At 35.6% G+C, this 12,309-nt stretch overlaps 2 protein-coding genes across 3 annotated transcripts; one reads left to right on the top strand and one right to left on the bottom strand.

Moving 5' to 3' along the window:
• The first annotated feature begins 2,357 nt into the window (after nucleotides 1–2,357).
• On the top strand, nucleotides 2,358–6,040 carry LOC110784193 (uncharacterized protein At3g49055). 2 transcript variants are annotated; one of them, XM_056838329.1, is made up of 5 exons: nucleotides 2,358–3,158; nucleotides 3,711–3,787; nucleotides 4,539–4,650; nucleotides 4,734–4,850; nucleotides 5,478–6,040. In XM_056838329.1, the coding sequence occupies exons 1-5, from the start codon at nucleotides 2,364–2,366 to the stop codon at nucleotides 5,841–5,843; spliced, it is 1,467 nt and encodes a 488-aa protein (XP_056694307.1). In that variant the 5' UTR covers nucleotides 2,358–2,363; the 3' UTR covers nucleotides 5,844–6,040. The 2 variants fall into 2 exon arrangements, with proteins under 2 accessions (XP_056694307.1, XP_021844322.2); XM_021988630.2 differs by having other exon boundaries at nucleotides 2,359–3,167.
• A 342-nt stretch (nucleotides 6,041–6,382) lies between these two features.
• Nucleotides 6,383–12,309, bottom strand: LOC110784157 (kinesin-like protein KIN-10C). Its single transcript, XM_021988584.2, has 18 exons — nucleotides 11,864–12,309; nucleotides 10,878–11,046; nucleotides 10,396–10,596; nucleotides 10,097–10,286; nucleotides 9,780–9,985; nucleotides 9,252–9,697; nucleotides 9,115–9,157; nucleotides 8,426–8,563; nucleotides 8,271–8,327; nucleotides 8,051–8,101; nucleotides 7,862–7,910; nucleotides 7,669–7,781; nucleotides 7,442–7,573; nucleotides 7,294–7,340; nucleotides 7,088–7,109; nucleotides 6,919–6,987; nucleotides 6,771–6,809; nucleotides 6,383–6,666 (listed from the first exon to the last, which is right to left on the bottom strand). Exons 1-18 carry the CDS (start codon nucleotides 12,055–12,057, stop codon nucleotides 6,628–6,630), a joined length of 2,205 nt encoding a protein of 734 aa, XP_021844276.1. The 5' UTR covers nucleotides 12,058–12,309; the 3' UTR covers nucleotides 6,383–6,627.

The raw sequence follows: 12,309 nt of genomic DNA, 5'->3' as shown, positions 1-12,309 counted from the left end.
CTTTAATTAAAGTTGTGATTTGGTTGATTTTTGTTTACAGTTAGGATTAATATTGGTTTTTTTATATTTTATGTGTGAAATTTATTTGCCTCACCTCATCATTTATGATCTTTTTAGAGCGATTTCCTACAATATTGTTTAAAGAACGTCAAATTCCCAAAACGCGCAACTTTTTAAGTTAATTTCCACCGTACCGTCCACGTTTTTTTTTTAACGAAGCGGCACTAAACCGCTATCTCAGGTAGCGGTTTACTTAAAAATAAGTGCGTCAGGTAGGGTTCGAACCCACGACCTTTTGCTTAGAAACAACTCGCTCTATCCACTGAGCTACAAACACAATTGATGTCATAAGAGGTTACTTCTAAGTTATATTTCTATTTAAACTGTAATTCATGTTAAAAATAATTTACAACTAAGCAAACCGCCATCTGAGATAGCGGTTTTGTTTTAATGCAAACCGCTATCTCAGATAGCGGTTTATAACATTGAACCGCCATCTGAGATGGCGGTTTGCTTTAAAACGAAACCGCTATCTCATATAACGGTTCAATGCTGAACCGGAAATAAAAAATTACTTCTCTTTCTCCTTTGCTTACGTGGGCGGTATGGTGGAAAATAACTTAGAAAGTAACGTATTTATGGAATTATTGGATCGTTATTCAATATTGAAGGAAATCGCTCTTCTTTTCAACCATAGTGTTTAATTTAACTTTGTAAGGTTCTTTTTTACTGTCTTCGCCAAGCATTATTCTGCTTTACCTTAAATGTAGATTTTCTTATGATATACTAGTAGCTTGTTACTACTTTAGTTTATCCCAGACTAAATCTGGGTATAAGTTACTACTCCCTTCGTTTCTTTTTGTTTGTTACGTTTGGACTTTTACACGTTTATTAACGTATAATAAAGATTATTTTTCTTTTTTATTGAAAAAATAACATCAAGTAAAACCTCAATCTAGTAATCATTACAACAACCAATAAGATTGTTTTATTTATCAAAATGAACCAATAATGGAAAAGCACAAAGATTGCTAACTTAACATGCTTGGATTTGTAAAGATATTTAATGAGTTGAAAAAATTAGACCAATTAAAATTAAAAGATGGCACAAAAAATGATAGTATAATAAGTTTATAAAAGAAAAGATTCTCTCACGTAACAAATAGTGTGAAACGCCTTAAAAAAAAAACGTAACAAACAAAAGAAACGAAGGGAGTACTTACTAATGCTCAATTGAATAGTGTTTTGCGTACTGAATTGCAAAGCATATTACCAAAAGCTGCTAGTGCCCATACACCCACTAACTTGGCTACTTTCATATGAATTGCTTTGAGTTATTTCAATTTCACAAAAGCTCAATATCTTTAACGTTTATCTTATTTCGGCCTATTACACTATAAATACAACCCTCTAAACTCAGAAAATCGGTACCAAGAATTACCAAATCACCAAGTATCAACCAAATACTCCCGAATCCCTAAGCTTGAGTATTGACCGAAACTTTAAACTCTGCCCCGTATTCGCAATCGTCTGCTATATTAACTCATTGTTAAGCAGACTCTGCCCGCATAAGCACTCATCCCTCTCCGAATATTGCCGAAGTTCTGACCAATTCACTAGCCTAAACTGAAGAATCTAAGGGGAAACTCTAGAGGAATCATAACAGGAACATAACGCAGTCAGTCAGTTACCGAAAAGTTCGACGTAGAAAAGGAAATCTAACAATGACAAGTGGATAGTGTTCCTAAAATTTACATTCTTTATCGCTTTCATCACCCTATAAAATTGTTCACATAATCTGTTATATTGATCATGACTAATCAGATATTCCTGGACAAATGTGTTATTATTAAGCACATTTAATTGACTTAAATCATCTTTTATTCAATTCAATTCTATTTACTACCTTACTCTTTTTATCCCATTATTATTTACAATTTTTATTCAATTCTCTTACTTTATTCATTTTTCTCTCATTAATTTTCACACATTTATGTTACTTTATCCATATTTTATTATATTTAACCAACTTTTTTCTTATTTTTGTCTTAATATTTATGGAGATAGCAACTATCCAGATATTTATGAAACAGAGGTAATACTACGTATTAGACAATAATGAATATGCATTTGCAATAACAACTTGCATTTGGGGATAATTATATTACACTTAGTTACGTATGAGACGGTTGCACAATAACTCAAAGCGAGGTTGTAGTATACGATTAAATTAGAGGGTGATCAATTAAAAGAAATAATAATAATAAAGTTTCCCTCCAATTTTAGTTGGAAGTTGGACCGGTAGTTACCCTTGTGTCTAACTAACCTTCTTCTTCTTCTTCTTCTTCTTCCATTAGAGGACTATGATAATTCTCTATCTTCCTCCTCTTACACCCCAAATCAAAACCATTATGGATACCCAAGAACACCAAATAATCAAAGACCAAAACACCCCTATGAATCTCGAAACATTCGCGGTTATCGAGGCGCTCTCAATCGAGAGAGATTACCTTAAAACCGAGATTCTCGCGGTCGAGGAGAAGATTAGGGAGAGAGAAAATGAGTTGTTAAGGAGGATTAATGATGTGTTAAGGGAGAAAGAGTGTTTAGAGGTGGAAATTGATAAGGGTTTAAGAGAAAAACAGGTGTTATTGAAAGTTATTGAATTCATTAAAGAGTCTTTGATGAGAGTTAGTGAATGTTTAGATGATAATAATGAATGTAATGAAACTGAAAAAGTGTCGAATTTTGAGGAGAAATTGGAAGAATTAATGTTGGAAAAATTGGAATTTGTTTTTAGGATGGTGAAAAGGGTTGAAGAAAAGGTGAATTCTCATCTAAAAAAAGTGAGTAAAGAGAAGAGGGAATTAGAATGCAGTGTGATGAGTTTAATTGAGGAGAATCGAGATGTTAATGTGTTGTTTCGTGTTGCTGTTGTTGAGAAAGAAGCAATGGAGAAGAGTGTTGCTGGTAAATTGAAGAAGAATAATGAACAGAGTAGAACAGCTTTGTTGCAGTTTGCTGAGAGAGGGTTGCAGAGAGTTGGGTTCGGGTTTATAGTTGGAGGCGGTTCGAGTAATGTGGAAGATGAAGATCGAAAGGAAAATGGTGATCAAAGTTCAGAGAGTAGTGAATCTGAATCTGAAGAGGAAGAAGTTGTGAGTTTGGTACAGTCCTTTATGATTCAATATTCTGTTGTTTTTAGTTAGACTGGGTCATCTGAGCCCGACCCGTTAGCCCAACCCGACCAGAAAAATTCGAATTTGGTCAGAAATTTTAGTTGGGTTTTGGGTAACTCAAAACTACAAATTTAGGGTCCGTTCGGTAATCATTTTTTTTTTCTTCCAATTTTCTGTTTTTTTTAAAAATTATGAAAACCAGGAAAAGTAGTTTTTCCGATTTGTTGTTACCAGTTTTCAAAATCAACATGATTATTAAACGTATGACTATGTTTTTGTTCACGATTCTATATAGATCATATTATTTTCAAAACCAAAAACTGGAAACTGACAATGATATAGAACGAGCCATTGGTTATAGAAAGTTCAGATACGGAGTAGTAGTGAATCTGAATCTGAATTTGAAGAGGAAGTTGTGAGTTTGGTACAGTCCTTTTTTATTCAATTTCTCCATATTATGTCAATTTTTGTGCAGGTTTTTTGTTCTGGAAAACTGAATGATTTGTAATATATCTGCAACTCTTTGATTAGGTTTCGACTGTGGAGAAGATGATGAAGGGGTTAAGAGTCGAGATCACTCAATTAAGGAATGATTTGGAGGAGTCCAGGTTAATTAATTACTTTCTGGTTTTTCTTATGTTCATTCCTTTTTTTTTTTATAGAAACTTGGCAGTGTTCATGATGATTTTCTATCTAGGACATTTGTTCTGATTTCTTTACCAGTTCCAACAATGTTCTTCTAGGACTAAAAACACCAGAATTGTTTGATGCTGCATAAGGGTAAATGAACCATAGATGAAGCATTAAAGCAAGTTGGTAGAGCCGGACATGAGCCGGGCCAGCACACGGGCTGCTGGAGACCGACACAAAATTGGTCCAGCAGGCACGATACCGTTGTAAACCCGACACTGCACGACAATAGGCCATGAGCCATGCATGGACATCATTAGAAATTTGGCATGAGCCCGTCGAGCTGGCCCGCATGTCGACAAACTTATTTTTTAAATAATAACAAAAATTCTTAAAATTTCTAAGAGAGCATATCACGGCACAATCCGGCCCCACATGTGGGACAGGTTGTGCATGGTTTCATTTATGGGAGAGAGGCACGAGCCTGTCCCAAAACGACTTTCCTTTGGCCCGTCTAAGTACAGTTCATTAGGGCACAACTAGGCACGTGGGCCTACACGGCCCGGCACATGGCCACCTCTTAAAGTTGGTAGTCTGCAGCATTCCCCAATGGCCATTATGGGTATTGCGCAGTAGCTGAGTTGCATAGGCATCCTAAGAAGACTGCCATTGTATGTTGATTTTGCTAAACCATGCAATGATACAAGTAATTTTTTTGGTTCAATGCAGGTCAGAAACTGAGCAGTTGCTGAGTCTGACAGAGAAACAAGCTCAACAGATCACCGAACAAGGCGATTACATCAAAGAGATGGAAGATCGAGAAAGAATTCTAACTCAAAATGTAAATTTCCTTTTCATGATTCACACATGTTCATTCGTTCTTAATATTTTGTTCCTGATTTCTGATCATTCGATGATTCTAAGGTCGAAGAACTCGTTGCAGAAATAAAAGCAACTGAAAGGGAGGTTCAGAGATGGAGAAAAGCCTGTGAATTGGAAGTGGATGCTGGAAAACATGTTGCTCGTGAACATGATAAACTGGTAACAGATCTGCATCTTTAACTGTGATCAATCCAATGACCTGTTTGAACATATAGGGGTGGACACGAGCCGAACCGAGCTGAACTCTAACATGGCTAGGCTCGGTTCGGTTAATTTTTTCCGAGTTATTCGAACTCGAGCTCAAACTCCCCTCGAGCTTAAAAAAATCCTTATCGAGCAAGACTCGATAAGAATTTTTCAAGTTCGAGCGGAGTTTCAAGCTTTTTCGAACCCTGACTCGATAAATTGATAAACCACATTCCAACAAGGCAACAATGAGAACAATAATATATTAATAATTTTCTTAATCTAACATTATAAAAACAAGTTATTTAAAATATTATCCCCTCTTTGTCATTTAACTGATAGTTTGGACATTGATAAATGTGCATTTATCATCTAAAATTAACGAGCTTACAAGCCGAACAACACCGAGTTTGAGTTTGGTTCGTTTGTTTACCGAACCATTACTTAAATTCTAGGGCTCAAGCTTGGTTCATTTTCAAACGAATCTAGCTCGAGCCAAACTTTTAATCAAACCGATTACGAACTGTTCACAAACAATTCTGTTCGACTCCACCCCTAACAAAGTATGACAGAAAATTAACAGTTTCATGTATTTTCTAGGTTAATATTTTGAAACAAGAGTTAGAGAAGACAAGAACAACTCTACAAGTATCGAACAAGAAGTTGAAGTTAAAGGACGAAGTAGTTGCTGCAGCAATGGCAGCACAATCAGCTGCAGAGAAATCTCTGCAACTGGCTGACAGCAGAACTGCAGGATTACGACAGAGGATTGAAGAACTGACCAGACAATTGGAAGAAGAAGATGAAAACAGACAGAAAAACAATAACAGAAGAAGAAGGATGAGGCGAATATGTTGGCCATGGCTAGCTCTTAATTCTGCAAATTCTACTAATAATAATACTAGAGTTCTGGATTTGGATATAAGAAGACGTGTGAGACCAGAAATGCAAACCTTTCTTCATTAACAAGTTACTTGTAGACCTGTCAAACGGGTCGGGTTAATCTGGGTCGGTCACTTTTGGGTTTGGGTATATAAATGTTTGTTCAAGACCCAGAACTTTCAGTTTCAGGTCGGCCCAACGGGCTGAGAGATTTTAAAACGCGTATTATATTTCATTATTTTTGAGTAATAAAAAAAATATGCGCACAAATTAACAAATTTCCATACACAAGTTTATTTTTAGTCAAATTCAACCACAAAATGATGTATAATTACAGCAACTTTCAATCCGTCGGGTCAAAATTGGGTTCGGTCGGGTTTTAACCCATTACTTTTCGGGTTGTTTGGGTTCGAATAAAGTCGGGTTACGAGTCACAAAATCTTGTTCAAGACCCAGTATTTGGTCTACTCATTAGTGTAGCAGCAAAAATAATCGACACACGAGAATAAGCGAGACTAAAACGACAAGCAGTATGAATCACATTAGTCTGTAACTCAAGAATCGCAAAGCTCAAATATTGAACCAGAGTACCAGACATTTACATCTGATGAAGCTGAAGGACATGTCAAACCCATTTATATTACGGAGATCAATAATGGTGTTCAGTGTCGAATATGTTCGACTTTTACACTTTACGTACACCTTGTGAGATCAACAACAAGACTAACAACACCTTTTTTTCATATTGCATGCCTTTTGAGTTCATTAAAGAAGTTTAGAAACCCTAAAAATAACTTACTTGTACAATTAAAAGAGCAACATGCTGTTGCTGGTACTAAAAGGTGCAAAATCCTTGGAATGAACACTCTTACAGAAACCCATCCATGTTTTTCTTCATTTTCATGATCTGAAAAAACAAAATGAAATGTAGCTCAAGTTAAACATCACCGAAATTGTTACAAATGAAATGTTACAAATAAGGAAATAACAAATTATGGAAATTGTTTTTACCCGCTTTGCTGAAAAGCCGAGATCTCTTAGATCATCAAGCTACAAATTGATCATTTCAAAAATTAAACTAAGTTAATACACATGAAAATGAAATAAATTACGTACTCAAATATTCTTTTATGAAATATTCTTTAACAAACTTGTGTACCTGTTTGAAGGGTTCGGGTGAATCTTCTCGCATTTCGAGAATGAGGTTAGCTCTTTTTTCCGCGATTCCCTATTGGCGATACAAAAAATACGAGAAAAAACAATTCTTAGACTCCTTCATACTTCGTATTAAACAGAAGGTATGTTGCTAAACCAAATATAAAACTGACCTTCAGTCCTTTTAGCTCCTCCCTGTTAATGTAACAGGGGCAAGAACAAAAGAAAAATAGCTAAGTTAAACGATATGAAAAATCAAAATTGAAAACAAACATAAATGTGTTAGATAAAAGTACTCATTTTCACTCGTTTTGGAAAAGAAATGTATATGGTAGAATCAAAGGACATTGCAAAATGAACAAATTAAATTTCAACTTACTTGCTCGCGGTGTTTAAAAACTTCAAGTAAGTTTGAACAAGGACATCCTACAAAATAAAATAAAATAAAATATTTTGGTTTAGCAAGATGAAGATGGCACGATAAGCAGAGGAACGAGAGCAATATTGATAAGCAGAGAAACGCGGACCTTCATTCCGGAACCTTGCATTTTTGGTTCAGCAATGGGAGTTTCCTGACTGCTTGCCAAATTGTCAAGTTCACATTTTTCATTAGCTTTAACTTTTTGTTCCGCAATGGGAGTTTTAAACTCAAACTTTTCCTGAAAGAAGTGATCCTATCATTATTAGCCTCAATTCTCTACAAAAATTTGGTCAAATAAGTTCAAATTAACCTCAGATATCTTTAAGTTTTTACCTCTGTTGAAAAGGAAAGTGCTTTTAAGTTGTCTGAGAGCTCGCGTATTTTTACACTCAGTGGCGGTGATGATGATGCCTCACTTTCAAGTACAGAACTCTTGTTTTCCTTATCTAAACCCACATATGCACGAGTTACGGAAAGAATTATTATTAATCAAATCAACATGCTGTAAACTTTTTATGAGATGTACCTTCGAAAAGAAATGTTGGTGGTGTTTGATTTGCAATTGGCAGTACATCCTAAAAATGCAGGAAAAAGAAACAAATTTTATAAAGAATGTACTCAAAAGCCATTACATCTTCAAAAAAAAGATGATCTCAATTCTCAAATTCTAGAACTGAAGTGTTTTAGAGGAGTTTGAAGGAATAAAATGCACTACCTTTCCAGAAGGAGGCTGAGAAGAATCATTCAGTGAACTCGTACTCTTCTCCTGAAATGCAAAGTACTCAATTTAGAGAGAGAAGTCCACATTCTTGTCTTAAGATGTATAATGAATTACTTGCTCAAAACCATAATTGAAAAAATCTTACTGAAATTATTTACATGATACTAAGATGCCCACAAAATATCTAATAAAGATGGCGGGAGAAATACATCACCTCTGGAAAAAGAAACTGGGTAGCATACATGTCCATAGCCCTCAATGTCAATTGCGCCTGAAATGAGAAGTATTTAAATTTAAAACAAAATTCCCAATTATTGACATATACAACTGATATGAAGTAGTTGTCAACAAACATCATCATAGACCAACCTCTGGCTGAGTAGAAGAATTTGGTCCTGCCTTACTTGGGGAGAGAGTTGTCTGCACAAAATGTTCAAGGGTATGGATATCTACCTCTCTTTGTGTTGAAGAATCCATGATTAAGGGACTTTTAGGGCCTATGTTTCCCTGCATTGAGAAATAACATTAATATCTCATGAGATACAGTTAGGCGGCATCTAGAGGAGTAATGGACAGGATTATCTGATTATTTGTTGACTTAACATGCTAGTTTGTTTCTCAAGGAACATTTTTGCATTGTGTTTTATACTTTTATGCATAATGTTTGTAATATCTTGTCCCTTTTTGTTTGCCCCATAGCAAAAATTCACTTTATTAAGAACTGGGTGTAAAATTTGCACATGGTTTGAGAGATAGAGAGAAAACAAGTGAAAAAAAAAAAAATTGCACATGGTCACATAAGGAGAGAGATAGAGAGAAAACAAGTGAAAAAAAAAATTACCATTTAAGGTATGGAGCAATCTCAAAGGGACACACCGAAAAGGAAAATGGGGCAAACAAAAAGGGACGGAGGGAGTAACTACGAGGGACAAAATTGACTTTTTGTTCAACACCGTAGAGATATACTGCAATCTGAATATGTTCTTTTAAATTACTACCTAGTGGAAAAGGTAGATGATACGAAATTATGTTACTAGGACTACATAGAAAAGCCATACCAGTTCTGACTTCTTCGAAAGATTAGTGTCATCAAACAGTTTCCTGCCAAAACAGCACATCCACATTTTAGCATTCTAGTTAACCCAATCACCATTATCAAATAATAGAATAGAATGTGTCATGCTTAATCACAAACCTTCTTTCCTCTTCAATAGCTACATCTTTGGGCTTTTTCATAGACATGTGCGACTTTGATCCAACTTGTTTTTTCCCAGAAGCTGAAACACTCATGGGTTTCACAACTTTAGGAGACATCATACTTGATCTTATATTAAATTTGGACGCCGACTTCATAACTTGTGGTGATGACATGGCAGTTGTCTTGTGCAGCTTTGGTCCAACTTGTTTTTTCCCAGAAGCTGAAGCACTCATGGGTTCCACTAATTTAGGAGACATCATACTTGATCTTATATTCAGTTTGGATGCTGATTTCATAACTTGTGGAGATGATGGGGTAATTGTTGTCTTGGTAACAGTAGTTCTACTACTTTTTCCAGGGTCTAAACAAGCCAAAAAGCCTGCCATGCATGATCGAGAAGCTAAACTGATTGTTTGCACAGTTTCTTGGCAAAGAGATGGATTCTGGTAAAAAACATTGAAAACTACATTAAGGGACAATTTTTCCCAACTCAGGTAAATAATTAGTCAACGTAGAAATACTTACCATGCATGTAACCATCAGAATCCTACTTGTGCCCCCAAGGGAGTCCTGCAGCATCCGAGTCAACTTACTTTCCCTATAGGGGACACGAGCTTCTTTTGCATTCAGTGCATACAGAACATTGTGCACAGCGTAAAGGGATTTGTTTATTCTTGTAGCTTCCGTTAAGTTCGAGCCATCACTACTCTTTCTTCTCGAATCCTCATAACCTAATATCAAAACAATCATATACTAATCACATAACAATCAATTAAATAAAATAATGAACATGGACAATGGGATATGTTGAAGTCGGACAAAACTTTGAGTAGATAACATACCTGCCAAGTCTATGAAGTTGATTTTGCCCACTAGTTGGGCGTTTGAATTCTCGGTTTGGGGTGACACGACATGGATGATGCAACCTATATGGCTCCGATGAGGAAGATCCATTGCCTTTTGCGACTGTTTGCGTGAATTTGCTGCCTGTAAATATAGTCTCTGGGATTCCGAAGTTGAATTCACCTTGACCTAAAAGTTTAGAAGGAAAAAAATACACCATTTGTACATCAAAAAAATGTTAAAAACTGTGGAGGTTTTTTACAATCAAAGCCGTTAACCAAAAACCTCTAAAGCTTACCTTAGATAACCCCTTGAGCCTAATTTTTCCTTGTGCATCCTCAAATACTGCAACTTCTGGTCTTTTGGCATCCAAAAGGTCCGAAACTCTGTCCTGATATACCTCAAATACAGAAACAGTGATAATGTTTCCTTGTTCTTCTGTTTGAGGGAAAATTGCATCCACAGTAAGCACAGCCAATCCAAGTACTTCCTCGCATCCCTGCACACATAAAGAACAAGATTATCAAACAAAGGAATAATTTGCTTTCGAGGAGCTTCAATTACATAACGAACAAGATTATCGAACAAATGAATAATTTGCTTTTGAGGAGCCTTAATTACATAACAAACAAGATTATCGAACAAATGAATAATTTGCTTTCGAGGAGCTTCAATTACATAATGAACAAGATTATCGAGTAAATGAATAATTTTCTTTCGAGGAGCTTCAACTGCATAACAAACAACACAAAGTAGTGAAAGAAGTGAAAGAACCCTAACCTGAATGGTGTAAGTCTTGCCACTACCTTGAGGACCGTAGGCGAAAACTGTGCTATTCTGACCTCCAAACAATCCAGTGATCAGGGGTTTAATCTCTTTAGAAAATATTTCCTCATTGCCTACATCTTGCTCATAACATTCATCTACTTCACAACTTTGCTGCTTGCCACTGTCCAATCCCAAAAATAAAATCAAATAATTAAACTAACTTTGCTTAGCACACCTAAGCGACTTCAAGTGTCAACAGTACTCTTGTTTTCTGTTTAAGCGTCATTTTTTTTCATATTTTTGTCAAAATTTGGTAAATTTTAACTTGTCAGCCTATTGATCGATGCAGAATCCAACAGCAGAAGCAACAACAACAATAAACTGATCAACAAATTGAGGAACAACAGTAATCAACTGTCAACTAATCGAGCAACAACAATCAACTCTCAACTGATCGAGCAATAACAATCAACTGACCAACAAATTGAGCAACAATCAACTGATCAACAAATTGAGCAACAACAATCAACTGATCAACAAATTGAGCAACAACAGTTAACCGATAAACAAATAAACTGAGCAACAAAAATAATAACTGAGCAACAATTTGACCCCAAAAAAAGCAATTTTGCAACAAATTGAGGGGGAAAAAATCAACTGAGCAACAAATTGAGCAAAACAAAATCAACTGAGCAAAAAAGAATCAACTGAACAACAAATTGAGCAAAAAAGAATCAACTGAGCAACAAATTGAGCAAAAAAATTCAACTTAGCAACAAATCGAGCAAAAACTATTCAACTGAACAACAAATTAAGCAAAAAAATCAACTGAGCAACAAATTGAGCAAAAAAAAAATCAATTGAGCAGTAAACTTGAAGATAATTTCAAGCAACAGCATAAACAACACTCAAGAAGCATGAAAAGTCTCAAATTACCAGCGAAAACAACCTAATTAAAAGAAATGCTCCGAATTGAACAAAATTGACAAGAAACTAACCTAGAAGACTGATCTGACCCAAACGAGATTTTCACTCTACTTGGGCGTGAATTCGGGTTGGTTACCGGGTCGGGTCTCAAAACTGAAATCCAGGGTTTTGAAACTGAAATCCCATCAAAAGTATCACCATCTTTCTTCAAATCAGCCCTAATTCTAGCAACAATTCTCACTTTACAACCAGGGATCGAACCCATTTTGCTTGATTCTTGAAATTGACTGAAAAATTGCTCCAAAAGAGTGAGAGGAGAGAGAAAAGACTAATTATTTCAGTGGATTTGAAGGGTAATTTAGGGGAGAGTGAAGAAGAGAAATGTGGTAATGGGGATTTTGAATGGGAATTTTTTTGGATGAATTGAGAAGAGGGGAAGAAAGTATCCGTTACAAGTTTTTCCTATCTGGGATTTGAAAATTGATTGAAATTTTGTTTTTGCTTTCTTGGTTTTGTT

Source organism: Spinacia oleracea, chromosome 3, assembly GCF_020520425.1.
Source record: "Spinacia oleracea cultivar Varoflay chromosome 3, BTI_SOV_V1, whole genome shotgun sequence".
Classification (NCBI taxonomy): Eukaryota; Viridiplantae; Streptophyta; class Magnoliopsida; order Caryophyllales; family Amaranthaceae; genus Spinacia; species Spinacia oleracea.
Note: the sequence above shows the minus strand (reverse complement) of the source record. Positions and strands in the feature narration are given on the sequence as shown.